The sequence below is a fragment of the Arvicola amphibius genome, chromosome 1 (genome assembly GCF_903992535.2).
Source record: "Arvicola amphibius chromosome 1, mArvAmp1.2, whole genome shotgun sequence".
NCBI classification, from domain to species: Eukaryota; Metazoa; Chordata; class Mammalia; order Rodentia; family Cricetidae; genus Arvicola; species Arvicola amphibius.
The window spans coordinates 99,612,853-99,639,688 of NC_052047.1; the positions used below are offsets into that span (position 1 = coordinate 99,612,853).

The 26,836-nt window shown below is 56.8% G+C and overlaps 3 protein-coding genes across 6 annotated transcripts; all 3 read left to right on the plus strand.

Annotated features, from left to right (window-relative positions):
- Positions 1 to 2,650: 2,650 nt before the first annotated feature.
- Positions 2,651 to 6,408, plus strand: LOC119822943 (cytochrome b-c1 complex subunit 10). The gene is made up of 3 exons (XM_038342620.2): positions 2,651 to 2,715; positions 5,023 to 5,173; positions 6,260 to 6,408. The coding sequence occupies exons 1-2, from the start codon at positions 2,666 to 2,668 to the stop codon at positions 5,141 to 5,143; spliced, it is 171 nt and encodes a 56-aa protein (XP_038198548.1). The 5' UTR covers positions 2,651 to 2,665; the 3' UTR covers positions 5,144 to 5,173; positions 6,260 to 6,408.
- A 1,819-nt stretch (positions 6,409 to 8,227) lies between these two features.
- On the plus strand, positions 8,228 to 15,089 carry Mbd3 (methyl-CpG binding domain protein 3). 4 transcript variants are annotated; one of them, XM_038329305.1, is made up of 7 exons: positions 8,228 to 8,501; positions 12,162 to 12,321; positions 12,473 to 12,694; positions 13,103 to 13,193; positions 13,620 to 13,797; positions 14,339 to 14,524; positions 14,604 to 15,089. In XM_038329305.1, the coding sequence occupies exons 1-6, from the start codon at positions 8,392 to 8,394 to the stop codon at positions 14,517 to 14,519; spliced, it is 942 nt and encodes a 313-aa protein (XP_038185233.1). In that variant the 5' UTR covers positions 8,228 to 8,391; the 3' UTR covers positions 14,520 to 14,524; positions 14,604 to 15,089. The 4 variants fall into 4 exon arrangements, with proteins under 4 accessions (XP_038185233.1, XP_038185245.1, XP_038185218.1 ...); XM_038329317.1 differs by having other exon boundaries at positions 8,234 to 8,405; positions 12,557 to 12,694; XM_038329290.1 differs by having other exon boundaries at positions 8,244 to 8,501; positions 12,557 to 12,694.
- Positions 15,090 to 20,010: 4,921 nt separating this feature from the next.
- Positions 20,011 to 26,634, plus strand: Mex3d (mex-3 RNA binding family member D). The gene is made up of 2 exons (XM_038343297.1): positions 20,011 to 20,827; positions 24,535 to 26,634. The coding sequence occupies exons 1-2, from the start codon at positions 20,011 to 20,013 to the stop codon at positions 25,926 to 25,928; spliced, it is 2,211 nt and encodes a 736-aa protein (XP_038199225.1). The 3' UTR covers positions 25,929 to 26,634.
- Positions 26,635 to 26,836: the final 202 nt, after the last annotated feature.

Here is a 26,836-nt window from a genome sequence, read left to right on the forward strand (position 1 = left end):
TCTTCTGAAAGGCTCATACTCCTTCCTCACTGCCCTGAGTGTGTGGGTGACGAGTTGTGGGGTCTCTAAAGGGACAGAATCGATCGAGTATTAGTGTGGCTTGCGGGCTGTGGCCTGGGTTGTCCTGGTCCAGAAGCAGGTGTCTCAGCAGTCCCAGTCCAGCTCTGGAGTCCTGGAGGAACCCTAGGGAACTGCTGGTCCTCGGTCTGCACTGGAATCCTGAAGGAGTGGGCTCTCACTGTGAAGGAGTGCCTCAGCCGCAGGGTAGACAAACCCGTCAGCGAGAGAGGGCAGCAGGCAGAGAGCAAACAATTCCTCCTGTGCCCTTTTATGCAGACTGCCACCAGAAGGTGTGGCCAGGTTAGGGTCCAGTCAAGAGAGTGTTCTACAGGTGGGCCCAGCTACTCGGGTTAGTTGAGATACAAAGCTACCTGTACTTAGCTGCCATGCACACAGCCACAGCTGGCTCTTCAGTGGTGGTGCAGGCTTTGGCTTCCCTATCTCGGTACAGTGGTCGCAGCCCTCAAAGTATCTTCACCCATTTTTCAGACCCCGGCATCGTCATTTCTTCCTAGCCTAGCCTCTGGGGTGGGGGATGTTGGGACCTATAGCAGTTCACAGCTGCTCCATGCTGACTTTGGTCCCTTTGGGAACCATGGTAACACCTTGTTATGGTAGACCTTACCACCACTTTGGCCTGCAGACTCTACCTCTGGAACAGCTAGATTGGAGGGAACACAGCCTGGGTCACTGACAGACAGGGCTCATCCAGGTTCCCCTCTGCTGTATGCAGGCAATCAACCTGTCTTCAGCCCAAACACCCACGAGTCCTTGTGTCCCAGAAGGGGTCACAGACCTGCACACTGTTGCCCAACTGCAAGATAGCAGAAGAGGGACTGAGGTTGTGGCTCAGTTGATAGAGTAATCGGCTAGTGCATGCACTCCCTGAACTGCATTTTTCAGGGCTGTCACTTTACACAGGCGCTGAGTGTTAGGAGAGTCAAATTCCCATGACTGCCTGCCAGGCACCTTACCACTGAGCCCCTCCCTCTGCCTTACTGGGTTTAGTTTTGGGGTTTTTGTTTTTGAACCTGGTTCCTCTGTATAACAGCCCAGGCTGTCCTGGAACTCCCTCTGTAGACCAGGCTGGTCTGAACTCAAGAGATCGACTGCCTCTGACTCTCTGCTGCTGTGATTAAGGGCATGCACCACCAACAACCAGCCCCAGTGTCTGTCTGTCCTGTGTGTCGTGTCCCCCCCCCCCCCCCCCCCCCACCGTCTTTGGACTGCTGTGTAATCAATGGTAGCCTTGAACTCAACTCCGGATTAAAGGCATGGCTACCTAACTTAATTTTTGTTTTAGTTTTTAGTTTAGTTTTAGTGCATAGTTTTTTTGCTTGTCACTGCATGGTGCACCATGTGTGTGCGGACAGCACTGGAGTTCTGAGTGGTTGTCAGCAGGCACTTGGGCACTGGGACCCAAACCTGGGTCCTCTGCAGGAGCAGCTCCGCGGTGAGCCTTTCCCTCCTGTGTCTCTGTCCTCCTAGTTTAAAGCATAGCTGTAGCGAGGCCCACCCCTGAGATCCCAGCACTGTGGGCTAGGGACAGTGGCAGAATACAATCTGCAGCCCCCAGGGAGAGCCATGGGAGCTGTGGGATCCAGGAGGGAGTCCAGAGCAGGCCAGGCACCCACGAGCCAGTCGCTAACTTCAAAAGTGGGCCCCAAGGGACAAGGGACTGACCTTCCTATGGGCTTCTGTGTCCCTCCATCTAGGTGGGGCAGTCTCAAAACGCTTCCTGGGGGATGTGTATCTGAGGGTGTTCCCACCTTCCTGCCAGTCTGGCGTGTGGACAGGGAGCTTACCGAGGTCAGCCAGGACAGGGACTTAGGAGGAAAGGGTGACCAACGAGGGCCTGCCTGTGCGCCAACCACGGGAACCCAGGGTGGCCTGTAACAAATGCCCGAGCAAGTGGAGGGTACTACCTCAGAGTCTTCGAAGGCACAGGCCAGTCTAAGCCTTTCCCCTTGGCGCCTCTGCACAAGTCCCTTACCTGCGTGGCCTGTTTCCTTCGGTATAAACTGGTGAAGGGCAGGGCTGTGGCTCAGTGGTTAGCCTGCTCTTCTAAGGAAGAAGGCCCTGGGTTCCACCTCCAGCACTGCCTTCCTGTACCGGGCCCGGGTGGCGCAGGCCCAACACTTAGGAGGTGGAGGCAGGAGGATAAGAAGTTCAAGGCCAGCCCTGGATGTAGGAGGCCCCCATCTGAAAAATAGTAAAGAGTGGGATTTTTGAGAGTGTTGTCTTTTGAGACGTTTCTCTATGTAGCCATGGCTGGCCTCCGAACTCACAGATATCCTCCTGCCTCTGCCTCCCCAGAGCCGGGATTAGAAGCTTGCGCCACCACCGGTGTGTATTATTAAAGTTATCAAATTAGTACTCCGGCCCGAACTCACCCATCCAGGCTCAGAACCAAGGAATCCCCAGCAGTTTGCTAGACACCCCGCCCACAGAGGCGGGATCTGCCGGTGTCTGAAGCCCTCCCCGGAAGTAGATATCAATGTCTCTGAACCGACTTGCGCCGCCGCCGGAAGAGTTAGGTCCGCACATGCGCAGCGCTCCAGGACAGCAGGAACAGGGTGACCCTGAGTGCTGAGACCCTGCAGCGATGCTGAGCAAGTTTCTGGGCCCACGCTACCGGGAATTGGCCAAGAACTGGTGAGGAGGTTGCCCGCCATCCCACCCGTGTTCCCTGGGGATGTGGAGGGAAACTGAGCTGGGGCAGCTGAAGACTCCAGGACACAATGCAGGTGGAGGATCTGAGGTCCGCCTGAGTTGCTTCGAGCCTCAGTTTCCCCAGCCCGACCTGGGGACCCCTGTGCGGTACGGGTTAGTACCCTTCGCTCCGACGGCTCGGGACTCGATTTTCAACCTAGCACCTTGCAGCCTTTTGCTGATTTTGGCCTCCTTTCATTCTTTCTTTCGTTTATTTACTTATTTTTGAAACAGTGTTACTGTAACCCAAGTTGGCCTCGAACTCCCAGCCACTCAACACCCCCTGAGTGTTCGGTTTGCATGCATGTCTGTGTAGCCGCGCTGGCGAGAAAAGGGCATCGATCCCTGGACCCAGAGCTAGCCATAGTTGTGAGCACCGTGCGGGTGCTGGGAATCGAACCTGAGTCCTCTGGAGGAAGAGTCATCTTTCGGTCCCTTTTTTCTTTTTTAAATTTTAGTTTATTTACACTTATATGTATACGCGTGAGTTTCAGATCGCCTGCAGCTGGAGACATGGTTCTTCTGCAAGGCAGTGAGCCCACCCAACCACTGAACCTCCCAGCCCCCACCTCTTGGCTTTTAATTTTTTAAATTTTGCAACTATGGCAGTGAGATTCAGGACCATAGTGCTGTTGTCAAGCTCACACCCCAGCCCCCTGAAACGACTGTCATCCAAGAGTGTTGGGCCCACAGCTGAGGCTGAGTAGTTGGGTCAGTCGTCCAGCAAGCGCGAAGCTCTGTGTTCCAGTCCCATACTGCACACATAGGAGATGGAGGCAGGGGGATGACGAATTCAAGGCCAACCTTGGATACAAAAGATCCTATTCACAGCAACAAAGTGTATGCATTATAAAAGTTATCAAGTTAATACTACAGTCTCAAAGTCAGCCTTCCAATGTCTCACGCAATTCTGAGGTCTCGGGGGCCAACCCCAGTACCACAGGCCTGTCCTCCCAGCACTGGGGCTCCGCAGGCAGGAGAACCAGGAATTCATGGCTGTCCTCAGATACACGTGTACTCCAGGCCAGGGATTAGATAGATAGATGACAGATAGATAATTGGTGTGCTAATGCCTACAGCTACACCACATCTGACTGTATAGTATTGGTGACTTCAGTGGAATGCAGCACAGATTTTGTGACTGCTACAGGCAGATGTTAGGAATTTTTCCTAACGTGAGCTCTCTGCCGATACAAATTCCCAATCAAGCCAAATCAAAACAAGCCAGATTTAGAAATATCCAGGTTTAATGGGAGTCCAGCCCTCTCAGGTGGCCCCGAGGGGGAACTGGGAGGCTGCGACCACCAGGAGGAAGGGAAAGAGAACATGTGTTTCTCCTCTGGGAGCTCACATAGTCGGTGGGATAAATACTCAGGGTCAGGACCTTGCGTGCTGGGATTTGGAGTCCAGACCAATACAGCTCTCAGGCCTGGGGGCTGGGGGCTATGCTCCCAACTTAACAGGAGGTACTGTTTGTATGTGAAGCTTGGAGGTGAGACCTAGGTGTCTTAGGGGACAGGGGAGGGGAGGTTTTAACAGTGTGTCTTGGTGATCTGCACAGTTCAGCTTCATAGGTGATCTCCAAACTCCACGTGGTCCCATTGGGCATAAGCAACTGGACCTGTGTGTGAACTGGACTCCCAGCAGCCCGGGTCTGTTGTCCAGTACAGAAGGGTCTTCTGATGAACCTGATGTGATGAACCGGCCCCAAATATCCACCCGACCCAGCAAGGGTTCCATAGCCGTCTAGTGCTTGGAACCCAATTTCTTTTTAATTAGTTTTGTTTGTTTTGTTTTTATGGTTTCTCTGTATAGCTATGACTTTTAGAGTTTTGGAGCCTGCCCTAGAAGACCAGGGCGTCCTTGAACTCAGAGATCCACCTGCCTCTGCCTCGGAGTGCTGGGATTAAAGGTGTACGACTCCAGGCCCAGCCTGTTAGGCTGGTTTTGAACTCAAAGCAGCCTTCCTGCCTCAGCCTCCCAAATGCCCTGTAGTCGAGCACTGGGAAAGTGCTTGACTGACAGCAGCGTGGGGTGTCATGGGAGAAGGGTTCTCAAAGTACGACTCCAGGCCCAGCCTGTTAGGCTGGTTTTGAACTCAAAGCAGCCTTCCTGCCTCAGCCTCCCAAATGCCCTGTAGTCGAGCACTGGGAAAGTGCTTGACTGACAGCAGCGTGGGGTGTCATGGGAGAAGGGTTCTCAAAGTCTGAGTCACCAGCAGCGAGCGTCTAACTGCCTCTGTCCCTCCAGGATCCCCACTGCCAGCATGTGGGGTGCCGTGGGTGCCGTGGGGCTGGTGTGGGCCACAGACTGGCGTTTGATCCTGGACTGGGTGCCTTACATCAACGGCAAGTTTAAGAAGAATGATTAAGAAAACTCCGTCACTCTCAGGATCTCCCTGGTGAGTCTGAGTGTTGGGCCTGATTGCTGTTGGTTGGGGGTTCTGGGGTGGCCAGGAGGTAGAGAGGGGATCCCTTAGACCTTCCCACACCGCAGTCCTCTTGGGATAGGCTGAGGGTATGCAACACTGTCTTCATCGAGCCACGGCAAGCTGGCTGTTGTGCTTATGTGGAAAGTTTGATGCCCACAAGCCAGTCCTGTGTAGACCATCTGTGTGTGCGTGTGCATTTACATGTGTAGACCATCTGTGTGTGCGTGTGCATTTACATGTGTAGACCATCTGTGTGTGCGTGTGCATTTACATGTGTAGACCATCTGTGTGTGCGTGTGCATTTACATGTGTAGACCATCTGTGTGTGCGTGTGCATTTACATGTGTAGACCATCTGTGTGTGCGTGTGCATTTACATGTGCGCGCACTGGTATGAAGGCCAGGAGTCGAGATGGGTAACTTCATCTGTCGCCACTTTACTGCCTGAATAAAGGTCTCCCACGGAACCTGAGCCCGCCACTTTGGCCAGGTTGTCTGGTGCCACCTCTCTCCCAATGCTGGGCTACGGGCGTGCTCAGCAGTGCCTGGCTTTCATGAGGTACCAGAGACTCGAACTCAGTTCCTCATTCTTGCACGCACGGCAGGCTCTTCTCACTGGGCCATCTCCCTACCCCTCTACTTTTTCAAACTGTTTTTCCCCTGAAACGGTTTGGAGCCTGTCCCGGCACCTGCTCTAACTACTTCATTTTGTACAAGGTTTGTGTGTATGCCTGCGTGTCCACAGAGACCAGAAGAGGACACCAGAGCCCCCGGCCTGGCGTCCCTGGTGGTTATGAGCTGTTGTGTGGTGCTGGGAACTGAACCTATGCCTGTCCTCTGTCCTCTGTACTTCCCTCAGATTGGCTACACAGTCTTCTGGGTTTTCTGGCCTGTCAGGTCCACATCCTTCTATGGCAGATGCCTTACCTACTGATTACATCCCTAGTCCTTCCTCATCTTACAGCTCAGTGACACTGTTGGGGTCATTCACAGAGCTCTGGGCCCCTGGGCTGGCTCCCTGTATGCTCAGCTCACCTGATGTCACCCCCTTCCCCAGGCATTACACCCTGCTGTCTCAGGAACAGCTCAGCCTAGTGAAGGATGCTGAGGAAGCTGGACACGGTGAAGTCCCGCAGCACCCGGGGAAACTCTGCGCTGATGGACACTTGGGCTGCCTTGATGAGTGTACATTAAACCTTGTTCTCATACCTCCGATGCTCAGTCTTCTCATGCCCTCCGCCTGGTTCCCCCTCGTCCTCAAGGGTCCTTTCAGCACCCAACATTTAGAGATCTGGGAGCATCTTCACTGGCAAGCAGAAATCCTACCACACTTAAGTAGCTTCTAGAACAGAAAAGCACAGTTTGTTCTCCGGGGCTGCCCAAGTCACTCTCCATTTTAATGGCTTTTAAATTAGTGTTCAGGGCCCCTGCAGCCACCATGCCCAGCATAGCAGGGCTTCTTCCTTCAGGTTTAGCTTGTTTTTGAGACAGGGTCTTAGGTAGCCTAGGCTGGCCCCAAACTCAATATGTACCCAAGGCTGACCTTAAACTTACCTGACTACCTCCACTTTCCAAGTGCCGGAATGACAGGTGTGACCGCCAGGCCTGCATTTGTGGGGCGGAGAATGGCCCCCAGGGCTTCCTGTATGGTGACCCAGAGCTGAGCCGAGGGCTTCCGGATAGCGTGGGCTGTGCGGTGACTTTGTCTCAGAAGGTCCTGAGCACAGTGGCGCCCACCTGTCTAGCCAGCGCTCTGGGCATCATGGAGAGGCCAGCCTGTGCTACTTGAGACCTGGTCTCAAAAAAGGCGGGTGGAGGTGGCTCCGTGGTAAAGAGCTCCTATTCCCAGCACTTCATGGTGGCTCCAGGCTCAGCAGCCCCCTGCCCCCTTTGACCTCTGAGCACCAGACACACACATGCACAGACAAACATGTAGGCAAAATACTCATACACATAAATCTTTAATAAAAACAACCCACCTAGGCCTGGTAATGCAGGCCTGGCATCCGGGCTATGCAGGCTGCTGAAGCAGGGGAACTGGAGTTAAAGCCAGCTTGAGGGACCTTTGACTTTAGGGGTGATCAAGCTGTGTCTTCCATGCTTGGAAGGCTGAGGTAGGATGGGGGGAGTGAGACCCTGTCCCAAACCAAGCTGCAGTGCGGCTCCTTAGCCTGTGCAAGGCTCTGAGTGTGGTGGCACACACCTGCCATCCCAAGGTCTGTATGGTTGGAAACGCTACTTCAGAGGCCTTATTAGTTTTTTTAAAAAAAAATGGAGGGGGCAGTAACCTGCTTGCCACGCAAAGATGAGAACGTTGTCAGCATCCACAGAAAGCACAGCAGGGAACCTCCCTGGCCAGCCAGTCTAGGCAAACGGTGAGCTGCAGGTCAAGAGACTCGCCTGGAAAAATCAGATGGTTCTGGACAGGCAAAGTACAATTATTTTTTGAGACAGGGTCTCTCTATCTGTCCTGGAACTCACTATGTAGGCCAGGCTAGCCTCAGACTCGCACAGATCGGCCTGACTCTGCTTCACAAGGGCTGGGATTAAAAGGTGTTCGCCAGCACCGCCCGGCAAGAATAAACTTAAAAAACAGTTTTTGGAGGCGGGTGTGGTGGTGCTCGCCTGTCAACCAAACAGTGTAGAGGCTGGGGCAGGAGTTGTACCAGGTCTCAGCCACAATGGGCAGAGATGGGAGGTTCTGCACACTGCGCAGGTGCAGGCGAGCGCGACCCCAGGACAGCCTGCCTAGCGGAAATGGTTGCAGCGTGGTAGGGACCAGGTGCAGGACGCTTAAGGCGTTCAGAGCGCAAGCGCGGTCGCGGCCCGCCTCCGTCACGCTGATTGGCTGCCCCCGCCGATTGGTCTCGCCGCCGCGGGGCGTGTCCTTCCAATGCGCCAGGGCGGGGCGGGGCCGAGGCTGCGGCTGCGCAGACGCGCCCCACGCGCGGGCGGGTGGGCGGAGCGGCCCCCCTAACGGGGGCTGGGAAGCGCGGGGAGGGGGCCGAGCGGGTGGCAAAGCCGGCGCGCGCCCGGCTGGGGGCGGAGGGCGGAGGCCCGCGGGTCGGAACAGCCGCGGCGAGCGGCGGCGGAGGGAACCGAGGCGGCGACGAGCCTGGGGGTCGCGACTTGCAGCGGCGGCGGCATCGGCGACGGCGGGCCCGGAGGCGGGCGGAGAGCCGGGGCGCGATGGAGCGGAAGAGGTGGGAGTGCCCGGCGCTCCCGCAGGGCTGGGAAAGGGAAGAAGTGCCCAGGAGGTCGGGGCTGTCGGCCGGCCACAGGGATGTCTTTTACTATAGGTGAATGAGCGCGCCGGCCGCGCAGGGCCCCAACGGGCGCCTCCCAGCGGCCTCTGCGGCGGCCCGGGCGCCCCTTCTGCGGGCCGCGGTCTGGGCCAGGCGACGTGCGTGCGAGAGTGCGTCCTACGTGCTAGATGTGGCCAGTGCGCACGCGCCAGCCTGGGCTCGCCGCTCAGTGCGCGTGCGCCCGACCCAGCGCCTGCCCTACGCTCGTGAAGGCCTCTCCGCGCTGCTGTCACTCAGCGCGTGAGCGCCACGCGGGGCTTTCGCTGGCCCAGTACGCGTGCGCGCCGCCCGTAACTGCGCGCGAGCTTTTGTCCTCTGCGGAGTCGGGGACCGTGCACGCCGGGCTAGGGGCGCCCGGCCTTGGCCAGACGCCGCTGGGAAGCAGGGGTGGGAGGGGGCTGGGCTGACCCTTTGACCCTCGAGGGGAATTCGCGGGGACCATAGCGGGGTTCCGGGGAGCAGGGCGAACTGCTCCAGGTGGCCTGATTTCCCTCAGCTATGTATTTTTGCCTTTTTGCTTTGTTTTCTTTCTAACTGCCATTTTTGTGGTTCTTCTAAAGCCCTGTCTCTTACTCGTACCCCCAGAAGTGACATCTGCCATAGCGTCTTCTGAGTACTGTGAACATTTAGTCTTTGTTGCTTTTGTGTCCAAGACTTTTTTGTTTTGTTTTGTTTTTGATGCAGTGTCTAGGTAGAAGTCTACGGAAACCAGGCTGCCTTGCAACCCTCAGGGAGGGCAATGACAGTTGTCCCAGTTGCAGCCGGGCAGCCTGCACCTGTTGTATTCCCTCGGCTTTTCTTTTTTTTTTTCTTTTTTTGCGGTAGTGGGCATAGAACCCTGGGCCTCGGGAATGCAACTAGCCCCTTCCCCCATTTCAGTCAGGATTGCATGGGTGCTTTGTGCAGAGACTCGGCTGGCCCCCTGCTCTTGTACGGGCTCAGGTTTAGGTAATAGAAAAAGTTGGAGCCAGAACCAACTCAGGTTCCCTTTGGGTTGAAATGAAGGCGGCCCTTGGTTCACAAAGGTCTGAGGAGGCTCAGCAAACGGTGTCTCCAGGTCACGTGTGCATGTGGCTCCGCCCCCTTCTCCCTGACTTCCCCAGCCTTGTTGGAGCTTTCTAAATCTTGTTAACCCCCGGGTGGGTGGGGGGGGGCGGGTTCTGTCTTCTGGAGTCCTTAAGCCATGATCTCAAATCTCCTACCTTCTTCCTGGCGCACTCAAGATTCTGCTCAGCGGGGCTGGAGAAATGGCTCAGAGGTTAAGAGCATTGCCTGCTCTTCCAAAGGTCCTGAGTTCAATTTCCAGCAACCACATGGTGGCTCACAACCATCTGTAATGAGGTCTGGTACCCTCTTCTGGCCAGCAGGCATACACACAGACAGAATATTGTATCCATAATAAATAAATATTTTAAAAAAAAAGATTCTGCTCAGCCTGCAGCCGGCCCTGCCGCTAGAAAGCTGAGCTGTAACCACCTCTGTCTAAAGCACAGAGTGGTGAGAAACATAACTGGTGCCTGTTGGGGCCTGTGGCCCTCCTTTTGGGAGTTGGTCCAGAGCCACCTTGTCCCCAGGCTGTAGTTACCCTCCTAGTCTCGTCCTCCATTGCCCCAGGATAGTTACAAATGTCATCCAACTCATTGGTGCGAACATCGCCACTTTCACGACTCTGTCAGGTACCTCACACATAGCCAGACACCATGTGAACTCTTAGGCCTGGAGCCTGCCCTGGTGTTACTGCAGGTCCACACTGCCTGCTGAGGGCAAGCTGGAGCTGCCCGGTCTGTGGGTTCAGTACATCTTCCCTCGGTAAGCTGTCAGTAGACTTCTGTGTTGAGATCTGCAGAGCCACGCTCAGAAAGCAACAGTTAACCAGGGCGTACCCACATGGGAGGTCCCGCTACAGCCGTCTGACTTGAGGTTTTTTGTATTTTTGAGACGGGATCTTGCTGTGTAGCTCAGACTGGCCTGGAACTTGGGGCCCCTCCTTCCTCATTCTCAAACGAGAGGCATGGGCCACCCTGCCTGGTTTTGTTGTTTTCTAGATTAACACAGGTTTGTTGATATGTTTCAACCTGTATGCCAAATTCATTAAGAGGCAGTAGGCTTTTAGCGTGCTCAGACAGGTGGGATCACCATCAAATATGATTTTGGGACATTTATCATTTTAAAATGAGTGTAGTCAGGAGGATCAGGAGTCCAGTCAACCTGAGCTACAGTCTGGGAAAGCCATCGCCTTACACTACCCTGTGCTCCCTCCCACCCCTGAAACAGCTGCCAATCAAAGTCCTGTGCCAGGCTAGGGTCCACAAGCTTGGATCTGAAGCTTGGGACATCCTGTGGGCTCAGTGCTAGCTAGCCCAGTGGTTTTGGGATTCCAGGCAGTATGGGCTAGGATGCCTCATGCTGGGATTTGCAGACTTGTGACTTTCCAAGCCGCAGGCCAGCTGTTGCTGCGATTTCTTCACACTGGGGAATCTCCTGGCAGAGGATTCTGAGGGCTCTAGGATCCTGAGTATACCGGGGCATTGTCTGTCTGAGCAGGGCAGTCACGTGCGGGAGGTTCCCAGCAGACAACACTGTCTGAGCTATAAAGAGTTACAGTGATTGCCAGAGAAGTGTAACAACTGCCCGAGTACCAGGCACATCCTACCAGAGGCTCCCTGCGCCTGCGGGGCTGAGACTGGTTGGACCCAGAGCAGCGCTCACACACTAGTGCACTAGTGCGTGCTCACCACTGCACCACAACCAGCCTGTCACCATTTCTGACTTTACTGATAACAAAGATTATGCAACTGTAAGACCAATCCCAGAACATTTCCAGCCCTAACAAATCTACTTGTTCTGGAACGTTCCTATCCATGGGGTCCCCACATGGTGTTTTCTTTAATGCCTAAGTATGATGTCCTCAGGGCTCCTCCATGTTGTAATATGTCAAAGCTTTGCTCCTTTTGGTGGCTGAGTAATGCTCCAGCGTGTGGTGAGCTATGCATCTGGGACTACACGGGCTGCCCCCACCTTCTGACTCTGTGAGTGTTCAGCACGGGGCTGGGTGCGATCCAATTTCCAGAAGACATAGAACTTAGCTGGGGCAGTTAGGGGTTGTCAGACCTATCCCTGTCCTGTGTGCATGAGCTCAAGAGAACATGCCGGTACACACGTGCCATCCCCACACTTGGGAGTTGAAGGCAGCAAGTTCAAGGCTAGTCTGAAGTACATAAGACCCTGTCTTAAAACCAATCAAAAAAGCTGCCTAGCAGTCCTGAGGTCGTGAGTCCTACCTTCAGCAACAGGTGATGGCCACTCAGGAGCTGGAAGCAGCAGGATCAGCAATTCTTGGCTATATAGCGAGTTTTGAGACCAGCCTGGGCTACATGAGACCTGTCCCCAAAATAAATAAATAAGTACAACCCTGTATTGGAGATTTCTGGGGAGCAAGAACTGGTTTCTGGCCTAGGCAGCTCCAATCCCTCATAGGCCCCTTTGGGCTTTATCACTTGTATTAATTAGCCCAAGGCCCGACTTCTTAGGGCTGTTCTTACTGCTTACTTTCCTCAAGACCTCTTGAAACCCTGAAACATGGTGAACACTCCCTCCCAAGGGTGGTGGGTAGAGGGTGGGTCCTGCTCAGGCTGATCAGCCTCCCTCCCGCAGCCCCAGCGGGAAGAAGTTCCGCAGCAAGCCACAGCTGGCACGTTACCTGGGCGGCTCTATGGACCTCAGCACCTTCGACTTCCGCACGGGGAAAATGCTGATGAATAAGATGAATAAGAGCCGCCAGCGCGTGCGCTATGACTCCTCCAACCAGGTCAAGGTGAGGGCGGTGACGTCACGGCAGGGGGCGGGCCCTCCGGGTTAGCCACCATCGCCATCGAGTCAGTACCTCCACTGGCAGAAGCATGGCGCGTATTTGGTTTGGTGGGTGGGAGATCTCCCCGCCTGATCGCCCACCTAACACCATTCAGGCTCTGGCTAAACGCCTCCCTGCCCCCTCCAACCCTCCATGGACCCTGGTCGGAGCGGCCCGCTGCAGAGTCTTCTCCCCCCAGGGCAAGCCTGACCTGAACACCGCACTGCCTGTACGGCAGACTGCATCCATCTTCAAGCAACCGGTGACAAAGATCACCAACCACCCCAGCAACAAGGTGAAGAGCGACCCACAGAAGGCGGTGGACCAGCCGAGGCAGGTGAGGCTCACCCTTGTACGAAACCTCGAGTTTTCGTACTAAAGCTCCTCCTTTAGGGGTGGAGGGAGCCAATGCCTGAGCTAGATAGGCAAGCGCCCTGCCCCAGAGCTGCAACCCCGGCTTCTAGATCATTGTATTTACTCTTTAGAGAGAACGACGGGGTAAGCCTGGTGGCCCACACCCTTAGCCCAACGCTTGAGAGTCTGTAGATTTTAGGTCAGGCCAGAAAGCCTCCTTTAAAAAAAAAAAAAAAAAAAAAGCATAACAAAAGCCAAGGCTCCTCCCTGTGTTTTTCAGGCCTGTTTGTAAACATCCCTGGGGCCCCTGAAGGCTATTCTGGATGGGTGGGGTCACAGGCAGGGCTCCGCCTACCTCTGCTTCCCGTAACCTTGCCTCTCTCCCTTAAAGCTGTTCTGGGAGAAGAAACTGAGTGGCTTGAGCGCCTTCGACATCGCCGAGGAGCTTGTCCGAACCATGGACCTGCCCAAGGGCCTGCAGGGTGAGCTGGGGCGGGTAGCTGCTGCCCTCTGGACGTTGATGAAATGGGTGGGTGCCCTGGTGAGGTTTTTTGTTTTGTTTTGTTTTAAAGATTTTGTTGTGAGCGCGCACCTATGCGGGTTTATTTGTACCACATGCGTGCACGTAATAACGGAGGCCTGAAGGCATCGGATAGCCTGCACTAGAGTTAGTGTGTTGTGAGCCCTGATGTGGGTGCTGGGAAGTACTCCAGGCCCTCTGGAATAATAGTAAGCACTGAGTGCTAGCCATCCCTCTAGACCCTGGCATGCCTCAGGCTCAGAAGCCTTTGCCTGGGGATACAGGCTTGTGCCACCATACCAGGCTTTGGTGGGGCTCTGGATTGCCTTCTTGTCTTCTCACAGAGGCTAGCCTGTGAGGTGATCCTGCCCACACTGTCCTTCCGCAGGGGTGGGCCCAGGATGCACAGATGAAACGCTGCTGTCTGCCATCGCCAGTGCCCTGCACACCAGCACTCTGCCCATCACAGGCCAGCTCTCTGCAGCCGTGGAGAAGAATCCTGGTGTGTGGCTGAACACTGCGCAGCCACTGTGCAAAGCTTTCATGGTGACTGATGACGACATCAGGTAACTGGTGGCCCTCACACACACACACACCCCATTTTCACAGTTAGTCATGGCGGGGATGCAGGGCAGACCAGTAGCTTCCTGGGTTCTCAGGAATGTGCTAGAATGGCTGGGGTCAGGTGGAACGGGGTAAGACAGTGAGGTTTAATCTTGGCTCAGTAACCGTGACTACTACAGGCCTGGGAGAATCAAGAAACTGACAAGCTGGGCGGGGTGGGGTGGGGCTGGGCCTGAGTACAACCCTCAGGAAGGGTCCTAGGACAGGACTGCAGGACAAGAGACCCTGGACCTTGAAGAGCTGGCCTGGGTTTCCTGCCTCACACCAGGGTGGGTCAGGACAGACAGGGACAAGAGCAGGACTGTGTGGACGTGGGCCTGCAGCTGACTGTAGCCTGTGGCTTCCACATAGCTTGGATGTGAGAAGCTGAAAATGTTAGACCAGCCGTGGCCTGACCTGATGGGGAAGCTGTGTGGAGTTTCTAGAAGGGTTGGTAGTGGCAGGTTCCCAGTCTGTGTGCCCTGTCAGAGTGTGTGTTCCCAGGAAGCAGGAGGAGCTGGTGCAGCAGGTACGCAAACGCCTGGAGGAGGCGCTGATGGCCGACATGCTGGCCCACGTGGAGGAGCTGGCCCGTGACGGGGACGTACCGCTGGACAAGGCCTGCACCGAGGACGACGAAGATGAAGATGAGGAAGATGACGAACCAGAGCCTGAGCGTGTCTAGCGCAGGTGGTGCAGTACAGGGTGATGGGGTGCCGGCCCCATTCCCTAGTCAGGCTGCTAATGGCTTCCCTTCTGTCTTTTCCAGATGTCCTGGCCAAGTTCCGGTTGCAGACTGCCTCGCATGGCCACCTGCAGACTTCCGTCAGCCTTGCCTGGACTTGGTGGAGGCCAAGCCAGCAGGCGGCAAGCCTCCATCTTCTTCCCAGGGCCTTTTCCAGCTGCCGGGTCTCAGTGCAGGGAGCCCACTGTGGGCCTTGGACTCATTTGCCCCTGCGCTTCCTGGTGATAAACCCCACACTGAAAACTGAAGGTCGGAGTCCCACTTGGGAGGTGGCCTCATCGTTACCTTCCTGCCTCCTCACCATAGGAACAGGCCCTGCTTGGCACCAAGGACACCAAGGAGCTACAAGCTTTGTTGGGCACTGGAGGGAGGTTTTGGTTCCTGCCTTTTAGTGTCGGGCCAGGGTCTAGGCTGCTGCCAGTCTCGGGTTGCTCAGCCTCCCCAAGCTGAGGGCCAGCAAGCAGCCAGGAACTCGGTTTCCTTCAATAAAGCTATGGTAGGAACTTCTCAGCCTCTGACCTCTCGCTCCGTGAACCCACAGTGCCCGCTGCTGAAGCCATGGGACTCACCTGCTTCTGAGCCTGTGGGGTCACCCATCAGACCCTTCAGCAGTTCTGCAGAGCCCAGTGGGTGCACCTGGCACACAGAGTCTCCTCGGGCTGGACAGCGCCCACGGCTAGAGTTGGGGCCTTGGTTGCCCTCACCCACAGGGACCGCCCTTCCTGTCAATCACTGGGCTGTACCAGGGCAGCCTCCTCTCATGTGGGTCACACTGCACACAGCTCTGGGTTCTCCTGAGCTGACTGTAGTGACCTGTGCCATCCCAGAGGACCCGGGGTTTGTAAGTTTCCTCCAGGACAGTGACCCCACCATCTGTGGGTGGGATGAAGGTGTGGCATGGGCTTCCAATAAGATGAGGCCTCCCCGAGGCTGCATCCCATAGAGCCCACTGAACTGGGGATAGACAACTCTGGAATACCGTCACCCTGCTGCCCCACCAATGAGAGGACTCCCATCTCTGTTCTCTGTCCCCGATTCCCTCCACTGTGAGACCTGCTTTCCTTGGACAGGTCTGCATCCTTCAAATAGGACCCAGTCCTGCCCTGGTGACACTATTCCCCACAGGACCTTCCTTCCACACAGCCTGCCCAAAGAAAGGCACCCTGTGTCGAGGCTCTAAGTTACTGGTGGCCCCAACAGGCCAAGAGACAGTACAGCCTCTGGTGGAACACCCTATCGTGGGTTTTGGGCTTAAGGCCCTCAGGTCCCACGAGAGCAGGAATGGCTCCCTGCTCCTAATCTGCAACATGGTGGTTGAGGGCTCAGCCTGGTGACTAGGTGGTTCAAGGGCACCTAACTGTCCCAGGAGGTGGGGATGGAGTCTCTGCACCCAAGCAGGTGCATGGGGCTCCCTCCAGTCCTTCCCAACTGTACAAGCCATGCTTTCTGACAGCTTCCCATTACGTCTACCACCCAGCCCACAGATCAGTCCCACATGCCCTGCTGTCCTGCGGCCACCACAGATTTGTTCAGTTCCTCCAGGTCAAAAGCTCATGGTGGGACTGGAGAACACAGGGACAGAAGTGCTGGGAGCTGTGGGGGAAGGGTCATGATGATATGGCCTCTTGTGCTGATGGAATATTGTGGAACTACGTGGAGGTAGTTCAGTATCTGGTCCTGGGTTGGAACCCATGGCACCATGCTGATCAGAGGAGTGGGATCCTCAACACTGATTCCTGCAGCCATTTTCAAATGAATCAAAGGACTCTCCAACCTTAGCTTTACTATTAGTATGTGAAGCCTGAAGTGCCAAAGCACACGCTAGGAGCCCTGTGTGCCAAGGCTGGCTTCAGCATGGTGTCCCTATCCGCAGTAGCACACCCCTTTAACCCCAGGGCACTGTATATGTGCTGTGCACACAGAGGCCAGAAGAGGGCGCCAGAACCCTAGGACTGGAGTTAAGATGGTTGTGAGCACCTGTGTGGGTGCAGGGAATTGAACTGGAGTCTACTGGGAAAGCAGCCATTGTTCAGTTAAGAACCGTCATCTCTCCAGCCCTCCATATTTAGTTCCTAATTTGGAGATGCGGCAGTGAACCTAGGGTTAAGGGCCTGAGGGGATATGCTCTCCTGCTGAGATACCACCAGCCCCCCAACTGCCTAAGGGCATTGTGGGATGTGCTCTCCTGCTGAGATATCACCAGACCCCCCACCCCTGCCAAGTGCCCAAGCCAGAAGTGCCCAGTTTAGTCAGTTTGTGTTATTTTACTTTATTGGTTTGTTTGTATGTTGTTCGTGTGCTCTCTCTCTCTCTCTCTCTCTCTCTCTCACTCTCTCTCTCTCACACACACACACACACATACACTGGTGTGCACCTGCATGCAGGTGGCTAGCAGGACCATTCTGGTGTCATTCCTCAGGTACCGTCCATCAGATCACTCTCAGGGGCAGGCCCCACAAGCTTCTACATACCTGTGTCTTGGGGGTGTCGCATCCTCAAGCACTTCAGACTCCGTGAACACAATCCCACTCCTGGAGTCATTCACACTCCTTCAGACAAACCCACACTTCAGTCCCCACATGTCCCTTTTTGCCAGCGCTGGGATGCCAGGGCTCCCTGCACACCTGGCGAGAGCCCAGCTAGTGTCTCGCTGTGATGTTTGTAGACACAGTCTCACTCTAGACCAGGCAGTCTAGGGGGAGACACCCCCTGCCCTCCCAAGTCCTGGGACTAAAGGTGTGCCACCACACACTCAGTTCACGCTTCAATTTTTTAACTTAAAAAAATGTGTACTTAGCCGGGCGGTGGTGGCGCACGCCTTTAATCCCAGCACTCGGGAGGCAGAGGCAGGCGGATCTCTGTGAGTTCGAGACCAGCCTGGTCTACAAGAGCTAGTTCCAGGACAGGCTCCAAAGCCACAGAGAAACCCTGTCTCGAAAAACCAAAAAAAAAAAAAAAAATGTGTACTTGCCTGAATTTATGTCTTTGCATCATAAGCAAACAGGAGTCCATAGAGGTCTGATGGAGGTCTGACAAGGGCGTTGGATCACTGGAAATGGAATTACATGCAGCTGTGGGCTGCTGTGTGGGTGCTGGGAACTGAACCCCAGTCCTCTGCAAGAGTAGTAAACACTCGCAGCGAGTCTCCTCTCCAACCCCTCACACCCTTGCTCTCTTGCTGAGGGTTTAGGCTGAAGCTGCTGACCAGGGATCCGCCTCCCTCCGGGTGCTGGGTGTCTCCTCAGTCCCTCTCCCCTAATCTCTTGGTTGAGGCATCCCTGGACTTCTGGCATTGTGTCCTCAGAACAAACTATGACACCCTGACAGGCTCTCCCCCGCTGCTCACCTCCCTTCCCAGAACTTTCTTTCCTCTGTGCTCCATCAGCCCAGATCCAAAGCCCTGGGGGGAGGGCAGAGGTGACCCTCCTGACTGCCAGCATCCCAGCGCAGCCTCTGGCTTTGAACACCTGCCAAAGCTGCTGGAAGTTTCTGCCAAATGAAGAAGCTACAAGGCCAGTAGCTGAGCCCTGGGCGGGGGTGGGGATACACATCAGGGTTAGGAAAAAAATTAGTGCTTCACCCCCTCCAAGGCAGGGTTTCTCTGTGTAGCCCAGGCTGTCCTGGACCTCACAGAGACCCGCCTCCCTCTGCCTCCTGCTTCTCGAGTGTGAGTGCTGGGATTAGAGGCATGCACCACCACTGCAGCCCAACTTTGATTTCTTAACATTATTGTTTTTAAATAGGATGTCACTGTGTAGCCCTGGCTGGCCTGGCATTTAAAGGTGCCAGCTTTTTTTTCACCCTGCCAGCTCTTGACCAAGAGCGAGGTGACATCTGGGCAAGAGACAACACTCTGGAGGTACCAGGACACTCCTCAGGGCTGCAACCTGCACTGTGTTCATGATGATTATACTAGTAACCAAAAGCCACAGGCGGGATGACACACGCACAGAGGAGGCCCTGTTGTGCCTAAGGGAGCTGAGGAGCAGGGACAGCCGATACCCAGAGACACCACGCAACTGGCCTGAGTTACAATCAGCCATAGGCAGGGACCCAAGCAAGGTCCATCCTGTTCCTTCAGTTCATCATGAGAAATCACACAGGAACGCCGAGGTGTGTGCACCAGCTGGAGACAGGATTCCCATCCTGCAGAATCCAGGCACCTCGGGTAAGAGTGGGTCTCGATGCCTGCGGGCAGTGGCTGGTGGGAAGCTACTCACCCCAGAAGCCCCCCCCCATCCAGGGGATGATGTATAAGTCTGGGGGTATACAGTCCCCTCCACCTACATCCCCAAGGAGGATGAGGTGTTAGGACAGGTGAAGGGCTGCCCAGGCACCATGCTAAGAGGTGTCCGACCAGGGGCCTGCGAATGCAGGGTCATCTCAGGGATCCCCAGTTCATTAGATATACTTGGAGTAGAGGCGCCGGCTCAGGGAAGACCAGCTGGGAGAAGTGCCTGGCAGGCACGGGAATGGGACGGCCACCCTGTGGCTTAGAGAAAGGTGTCATGACTTTAGGGGTGATATGGGGGACGGGAAGCGCTATGGTACCCTAAACGAGAGAAATCTCTGGGTTCTGGAGGGCAAGCCAGAGACGGAAGAAGGACCTTTGCGCTGATAGTGTGAGGTGCGAGAGGGAAAACACCTTGTGTCCGCGAGGTGCTCACTGCCAGAGGGTCCCTAGAGTCCCCAGGCACAGCGGGAGGAATTCTCTGATTTCGAAGGGCGGGGACCGACTTGGGAAGCTAGACACGGGAGAGGAACACCACACTTTTGCGTGCAGAGGAAAGTCCATATGTATCTTAGTGTGGGATGGGCAGGGGGAAACAGTGACTGTGACGTGATCCCGGACAGAGGTGCCAAGAGTGCCCTGGCGCGCATGGGAGGAGGATAGTGAAGCCAGGGTTGATGGGGATGGGAAGCCAGGGTGATGGGGAGGGCCCCTGGCGCACACCACCCTCCCCAGACGCCTCGGGACGCAAAGACCAGGCTCAGAGTATTCCCGGGTCCGGCGACACACCTGCCGCGCCACCCGCACGTGTGAGCGAGCTGAGGGGTGGGGGGGTCGAACACGTGACCTCCGGCCCGGCCCGCGCATGCGCAACGGCGGTGCCCATTGTTGGCCGCGGTGACGTCGCGGGGCGGGGCCGGGGCGGGGCGGCGGGAGGGCGGAGGGAGGGAGGCACGAGCGTCCCGTGCCACCGCCGCCGCCGCCGCGCCGCCGCAGCCGCCGCCGCCGCCGCCGCCTCGGCCGCCCAGGAGCCGCCGTCAGCCCCGCCACAGCGCCACCGCCCCGCAGTCCCGCGTCCCCGCAGCATCCCCGCGCCGCCGTCCCCGCCCCGCCGCTGGATGCCGGCGGCCGGCGGTCGAGCTCGCAGACGCGGAGGGCGGCGCGGGCGGCGGCGGCGGCGCGGGCCCGAGCGCTAAAGCTATGCCGGGCTCCAGTGGGCAGCCCGACGCGGGCGGGGCGGGAACCGGGACCACCGCCGGCGACCCTGGGCATCCACACCCTGCACTCGCGGGAGCCGAGGATGCCGCGCCCCGGCCGCCACCCGAGCCCGACGACGCGGCCGCTGCGCTGCGCCTGGCGCTGGACCAGCTGTCCGCGCTCGGGCTGGGGGGCGCGCGCCCCGGAGATGAGGAGGGGACGGCGACGCGCAGCGCGGACGGGGCGGCGGAGCGCGGGGAGGACGGGTCCGCGCCCCCCGACGAGCTCGAGACGGCCGTGGCGCCCCCGGTGACTGGTGAGCCCTCGATGGGCGTGGGTCCCTCGATGACCAGTGCACCCTCGATGGTCCTGGCACCCTCGGTGACTGGTGCACCCTCGATGGCCCTGGCACCGTCGGTGACCAGTGCACCCTCGATGGCCGTTGGATCCTCTGTGACCTGTGCGCCCTGCATGGCTGTGGCACCCTCGGTGACCGTGGCACCTTCGATGGCACTGACACCCTCGGTGACCGTAGCACCCTCAGTGACTGTGGGACACTCGGTGGCCCTGGCACCCACGATGGCCGTGGCTTCCTCGGTAGCCCCCGGCGGGCTACCTCTTCTGGACCCCGACGTGAGCCCCCGGCCATCTCCCCCAGACGTGTTCGCCAGCTTCGCGCCACACCCGGTCGCGCTGGGTCCCTCGACGCTGCTGGCTGAGCAGTTGAACGTGATCGGCAGTCGCAAGAAGAGCGTGAACATGACCGAGTGTGTGCCTGTGCCCAGCTCGGAGCATGTCGCGGAGATCGTGGGTCGTCAGGGTGAGTGGCTGCGTCGGAGGGGGGGGGTAGCTTATTGTGGTTGATAGATGTCAAGGGGGTGTGTTTTACGGGGGGGAGAGGAAGGAACGAGTTCCTACTCATTCTAATCCTAAGTGGATGTGACCAGGAGACCCCGGGACACGCCCCGCGTGGCTTCTGGGTGGGCCTCGGTGGATTCCTTGGCGCCTTTGTTCAAAGCCGCCGGCTACTGCAGAAGTTGGGCACAGCCCAAGCTGTGGACACTGCCGCCGCCATTGTCTGGGTTTCTGGGGGCAATCACAGTCGATGTCCCATAGCTGGGGACACTCTAAGAAACAGGCCCCTCAGAAGTGGCAGCCAGGGCTGGGCGGTGGGTGCTCCACCCCACCACCACCACCACCATAGACGTGGGGCGGGGCCAGTTCAGATTTGGTAGCCCAGGGAAGGTAGCTCCGGAGGGTGAGGAGGGATGTGTAGTAAGTAGCTTAGAAGGTGCATCCCTCATCTCCCTAGGGGTTCAGACTAGGGTGCCATAGCCTGAGAAAAGAACTCTAGCCCTAGGCGGTACCCTGAGCTCGAGAAACTGGGGTTTATAGGATCTCCTGGCTGCAGCTCTCCAGTGGGGTGTAGCCCCTCGGAGCCCATCTTGACATACTGCCCCCCAGCAGGCCTAGGGTATAGGAATCCTAGCTACCCAGGGTATAGGGGTCCCTGTTGCAGCACTGAGGAGCTGGGGAGTGTCTCTGTTGTCCTCCCCATTGTTCTCTTTGTTCCAAAGCCAGGCTGAGATTCGCATGGTGACATCAGGCCAGCCTTTGCTCATTGGCCCTTGAGCTACTGGGGCGGGCAGGAGGGTGGTGGGCAGTGCCTGGCCCTTCACACACCCACAGTAGCCTGCTCTGGGCAGCCCCCACTGAGAGCGGGGCTCCACCTGGTTGTAAGAACTTTAGGGTGGGGCTCAGGCATCCCTGGACCCTCTGTAGCCCATGGAGGATGTGTGTGGTTTGAATTGCAAGGTCAGCTGTCCCCCTCCAGCAGGTGGGAACACCTCATGACCAGGTTCCCTAGTTACAGGTGGGTGGGACAGAGCCAGTGTCTCCTGCCCTTTTGGTCATCCTTTCCGTGCCTGCTGAGAATGGACCGTGCTGGGCCCGGGGGCTCATGACAAAGGCAGGGGTGGGGACTAGTCAACCGGGAAGCCAGCTGTCCCTTTGTGTAGGCAGTCTCTGCCACCCTGGGCTGTTATCCCACATAGTCTTCCTCCTGGTGCGTCTCCCTAACTGTACCGGGACTAGCTTCCCAGATTCGTCCAGTGTCTGTAGACTTGTGTAGAAACCAAGGCCTATAGTCTTTTGTCCCAGACCTGGCTACCGCCTCTTCCTGGAGGTGGGTCCTACCTACACAGCTGAGCTGGGGAATCAATTCCAGGGGCTCTGTGCTCAATCCCTACCTGTAACTGGTACCCAGATTTTGGGATGTCATTAGTGGCCAACTGCAAGGCTGGCCCTGAGTTCACTATGCGCTGGGGTGCCCCTCCCCCTGACACTAATGTGTGGTACACTAGTGTGTACTGAGTAAATGGGCTCAGACCCCGGGAAGGCACCCTGAACACCTGGATGGGGAGGCCGATGCCAGCCCCACTCCTTCCCAGTGCTCCATCCTCATTGTTGTGAAACATTTACCAACAGCAGCCTGAGAGAAAAAGGTTTGCTTTGATCTTCCAGCGAGGGAAGTCAGGCAGGGCCTGGGGCAGTGACCACAGGGGAGATGCCCCCCAGGGCTCGCTCACCTTGCTTTCTTATTGCTCCCAGGACTACCACCCTAGGGGTGGCTCCACCCACCGTGGGCTGGGTCCTCCCCATCAATCATTCATGAAAATGCCCCACAGACCAATCTGATCATTGTGGTTGTCGGTTGAGATCCCACTTCCCAGGTGGGCTTAGCTTGAGTTAACAGGTCCCCTATTGCCGTCCCCTGCCCGGTTCCTGTTCCATGGTGTCCCCGTGCCCACCCACAGTGTTCTCCCTGCACGCTCTCCCCTGGGCACAAAAGATGTTCCCATACTTGGCCCCCACACCTGACCAGAGCAACAGGGACCCAAGGTGTCACCTGGCACCATGCTGTCTATAGCCTCAGTCTTTTCAGATGTTGAATGGGTTGGAGGGTATTTGGGGCCACACCCCCAGTCACTCACGGGGGGGGGGGGTGTCCCCCTGAACCAGGTCCCCAGGCAGTTGTCACTGCAGTCCCAGCTGTTTGTGTGTTTGTAGTTCAGGCTGACCTCCATCTTGGGGCAGTCCTTTCTCAGCCTCAGATTGTTGTGTGCCAACATGTCCTGCTCCTTATACCCTCTTGGTCCTTAGGGCCAAGGCATGTGGGCACAGCCAAGGAGTAGCTGCTGACTGGAGTGTGTGTGTGTGTGCAAGCACGTGGGTGGGGTCCTTTCCTCATTTCCTGCCTCCTCCTCCTCCAGGTTCACATGCCTGTCCCTAGCTGCCACTGTCTCCCTCAGTTAAATCTCAGCTCTTTATTTGGAACAGTATATGAGCCAGGCTGTTGTCCCGTAAGCCCCTGGTGTTCAAACACCTGAAGTCGGGGACAGAAGACCCTAGGTAGTGGGGCTCCACCACCACACCCAGTGTATAAGAGTTGAAGCCATGGCAGCCAGATCAGGGGCAAGCCTGGGGCACTTTAGGGGTCCCATGGAAGAAGACATGTTAGCCAAATAGGGGAAAGAGGCCCTCAACCCCTGGCACTGGGGATGGCAGGAAACTCTGGCCACACTTGTTGTGAGAGAGGTATGACTTCCATAGCTGGGACCCTGCTCTGGTGGCCATGGTGCACACTTGCCAGGACTTGCTGGGCTCACTGCTGCCTTCTGGCACCCCCTGAGGAGCGCCACCCACTGTGTTCCTGCTCCACCTCCCAGGTGTGCTGCCCCCAGGGGAGTCCCCAGAGCTGGAGACAAAGACCTGAACCTTCTGGAGTGTCCCAGAGTTATGGCTCAGGAGTCTGCCATCGGACTGAGACCCAGGTGTCCCCTGGTCCACTCCCATCCTCTGCACCTCAGCCCCCCACCCCCACACTGGCGTTCTCAGGTTAGCTCAGGCTGGCCTCAGACTCACTGTAAAGCCCCCGCCATGAACCCCTGCCCTCCTCCACTTTAACAATGCCAGAGATGAGACTGAGTGTCACCAGGCAGCCTGAGCTGGCCTTGAACTCCTGGCAGTCCTTCTGCCTCAACCTCTCAGGTGCTGGGACGGCAGAAGTGTGCCACCGCATTGCCATTAGCCCAGTGAGGATGGCAGCAGGCTCCTGACATTACTTCTGAGTCCTGTTATCCTGATTATTGCTTTTCCACTAAGGCCGGGGAGGAACACAGTCAGGGCACAGCTGGTGTGGATTCTGAGGAGGCTAGACTAGGTTTCCTTCATTTTAAAATTGTGCTCTTCATTCATTCATTCCTGGGGAGCAGATTCAAAACAGTGTGGCAGTCAAAGGCTAGACGGTGGGAGTTAGTTCTCTCCTTCCACCGTATTGGTCTTGGTGATTGGGGTTCCAGCCTTCAGGCATGGTAGCCTGCTCGGCTCTAACCCTGCTTCCTCTTCTGGCCAATTCACTGTGCCCAGAGATGGAAATGAGGCTCAGGGTAGGAGGTGTGTGTAGTGTCTATACCATGGGCAGTGTATCCACTTGGGCGTCCTGGGTCACGTGTCTCATCTTCCTAGGATGCAAGATCAAGGCCTTGCGCGCCAAGACCAACACTTACATCAAGACGCCAGTGCGCGGGGAGGAGCCAGTCTTCATCGTGACGGGGCGCAAGGAGGATGTGGAGATGGCCAAGAGGGAGATCCTGTCAGCCGCTGAGCACTTCTCGCTCATCCGAGCCACGCGCAGCAAGGCAGGCGGGCTGTCGGGGGCCACCCCAGGTCCCCCCAACCTGCCCGGCCAGACCACCATCCAGGTGCGCGTGCCCTACCGCGTGGTGGGGCTGGTGGTGGGGCCCAAGGGTGCCACCATTAAACGGATCCAGCAAAGGACGCACACGTACATCGTGACCCCTGGTCGCGACAAGGAGCCAGTGTTTGCAGTGACCGGGATGCCCGAGAACGTAGACCGAGCTCGGGAGGAGATCGAGGCACACATCACGCTGCGCACCGGCGCCTTCACGGACGCGGGGCCTGACAGCGACTTCCACGCCAATGGTACCGACGTGTGTCTGGACCTTCTGGGAGCTGCAGCTAGTCTCTGGGCCAAGGCACCTCACCCGGGACGGAGGCCCCCCGCCGCCACCAGCAGCCTGCGTGGGGACAGTGCCCTGGGCGCAGTCAGCACCCCGGAGCCCTTCTACGTGGGCAGCCGTGGAGGGCCGCCCCTGCCGGACCCGAGTCCCAGCAGCCCCTATGGGGGCTCGGGCAATGGGGGCTTCACGTTTGGTGGGGATGGGCCCGGAGCCCCCACGGGGACAGCCACCCCTGAAGATTGTGACTTTGGTTTTGACTTCCTGGCGCTGGACCTGACTGTGCCTGCCACAGCTACCATTTGGGCGCCCTTCGAGCGAGCTGCGCCCCTGCCAGCCTTCAGCAGCTGCCCCGCGGTGAACGGGGCACCCTCGCAACCCAACACAGGCGCGCGGCGCAGCAGCAGCGGGGCCGCCAGCACGCCGCGCCACTCGCCCACGCTGCCCGACCCCGGAGGACTCAGCCTGGAGCTGCCGCTGGCACGTCGAGGCGTCCCGGATCCAGTAGGTGCTGTGCCGTGGCGACCCCCGCAGAGCGCGCTGCCACCCTTCTCAGGCAGCACCACCTTCTCCACGGCCCCCTCTCTGCCCAGCCCCGCCCCGGTGTCCTCCACCCTGGACGCCGGAGCCTCAGAGGGCAACCACAAGCCATCTACCACAGCGGCCAACTCCTCCGCGTCCGCAGCGGCCCCGGGTCCACCCGCCGCAGCCTTGGCTCGCGAATGTGTGGTGTGCGCAGAGGGTGAGGCCATGGCCGCCTTGGTCCCCTGCGGCCACAACCTCTTCTGCATGGATTGTGCTGTTCGCATCTGCGGGAAGAGTGAGCCAGAGTGCCCCGCCTGCCGCACGCCGGCCACCCAAGCCATTCATATCTTTTCCTAGTGCAGCCCTATTCGACGGGGCGGCCCTGGCTTCCCCGAGCGGGAGGGGGGAGAGGTGGGGAGGGAGAGGGGCCCACGCGTGTCACAAACCAGCTTTAACTCCAGCAGCAGTCGCCGAGGCCATTGGCTTGCGGCCCAGCAGCAGCGCCTCCGTTCTTGACGAGTAACAGTATTGAGTGAGCCGGTGATAGTACAACCGGAGAATCCTGTTTGCACTTTTTAATTAAGACATCCCTCCTTGTTTCCGGGGTGATCTTAAAACAAAACAAAAAAAATAACACGATATTTACAACTCTCACTGGATTTAACAGTGTGGATTCTTGTAGAAACTTCCAGAAAAAGGCAGGTGGCTTTTTCCCCCCAACACACACTCCCTTTTTTGGGGGGCAAATATATACCATTTTGTACATCAGCCACGGGGTGGCCAGAAGAGGGTAAGGGGAGGGTATCAAGGGGTGTCCCATCAACAAATTTGTAACTTGTTTTATTGTCTTTTTTTGTTTTTGTTTTTTAAATTAAGACTCAGTGTTGCGGTTTTTTGTTGTTTTTTTTAAAAAAAGTTTTTAAGGTTTTTTTTATTGTTATTTTTACTTCATATTTCCTGTGTATATGTAGGGAATTTATATTAGATACACGTACTTTATGGAATAAATTTTAAGAACTAAAATATATTTTATTTTAAATAAAGCAACGAACCTTTAATCTTTGACAGCTAAATCACTGATTATATATTTGCTGAACTGATTTAAGGGTTTAAAAAATTGTATCAAGAGTTTTATTTTTGGACTTGACAGCCTTCTTAATAAAGTTGTTTTCCTATATGTAAGCGCTGGCGTTCACGTGGTGTGGGAGACAGAGCCCCTGAGGATAGGGTGTCGATCTGTGCTTGGCTGCATTGCCCCGCAGCTG

Bases quoted from the DNA above. Each gene is read 5' to 3' on its own strand.
- LOC119822943 (XM_038342620.2), top strand. From the start codon at position 2,666: ATGCTGAGCAAGTTTCTGGGCCCACGCTACCGGGAATTGGCCAAGAAC. The intron at 2,716-5,022 runs GTGAGGAGGTTG...CTGTCCCTCCAG, and splicing joins CGGGAATTGGCCAAGAACTG to GATCCCCACTGCCAGCATGT.
- Mbd3 (XM_038329305.1), top strand. From the start codon at position 8,392: ATGGAGCGGAAGAGGTGGGAGTGCCCGGCGCTCCCGCAGGGCTGGGAA. The intron at 8,502-12,161 runs GTGAATGAGCGC...TCCCTCCCGCAG, and splicing joins AGGGATGTCTTTTACTATAG to CCCCAGCGGGAAGAAGTTCC. The intron at 12,695-13,102 runs GTGAGGCTCACC...TCTCCCTTAAAG, and splicing joins CGGTGGACCAGCCGAGGCAG to CTGTTCTGGGAGAAGAAACT.
- Mex3d (XM_038343297.1), top strand. From the start codon at position 20,011: ATGCCGGGCTCCAGTGGGCAGCCCGACGCGGGCGGGGCGGGAACCGGG. The intron at 20,828-24,534 runs GTGAGTGGCTGC...TCATCTTCCTAG, and splicing joins GGAGATCGTGGGTCGTCAGG to GATGCAAGATCAAGGCCTTG.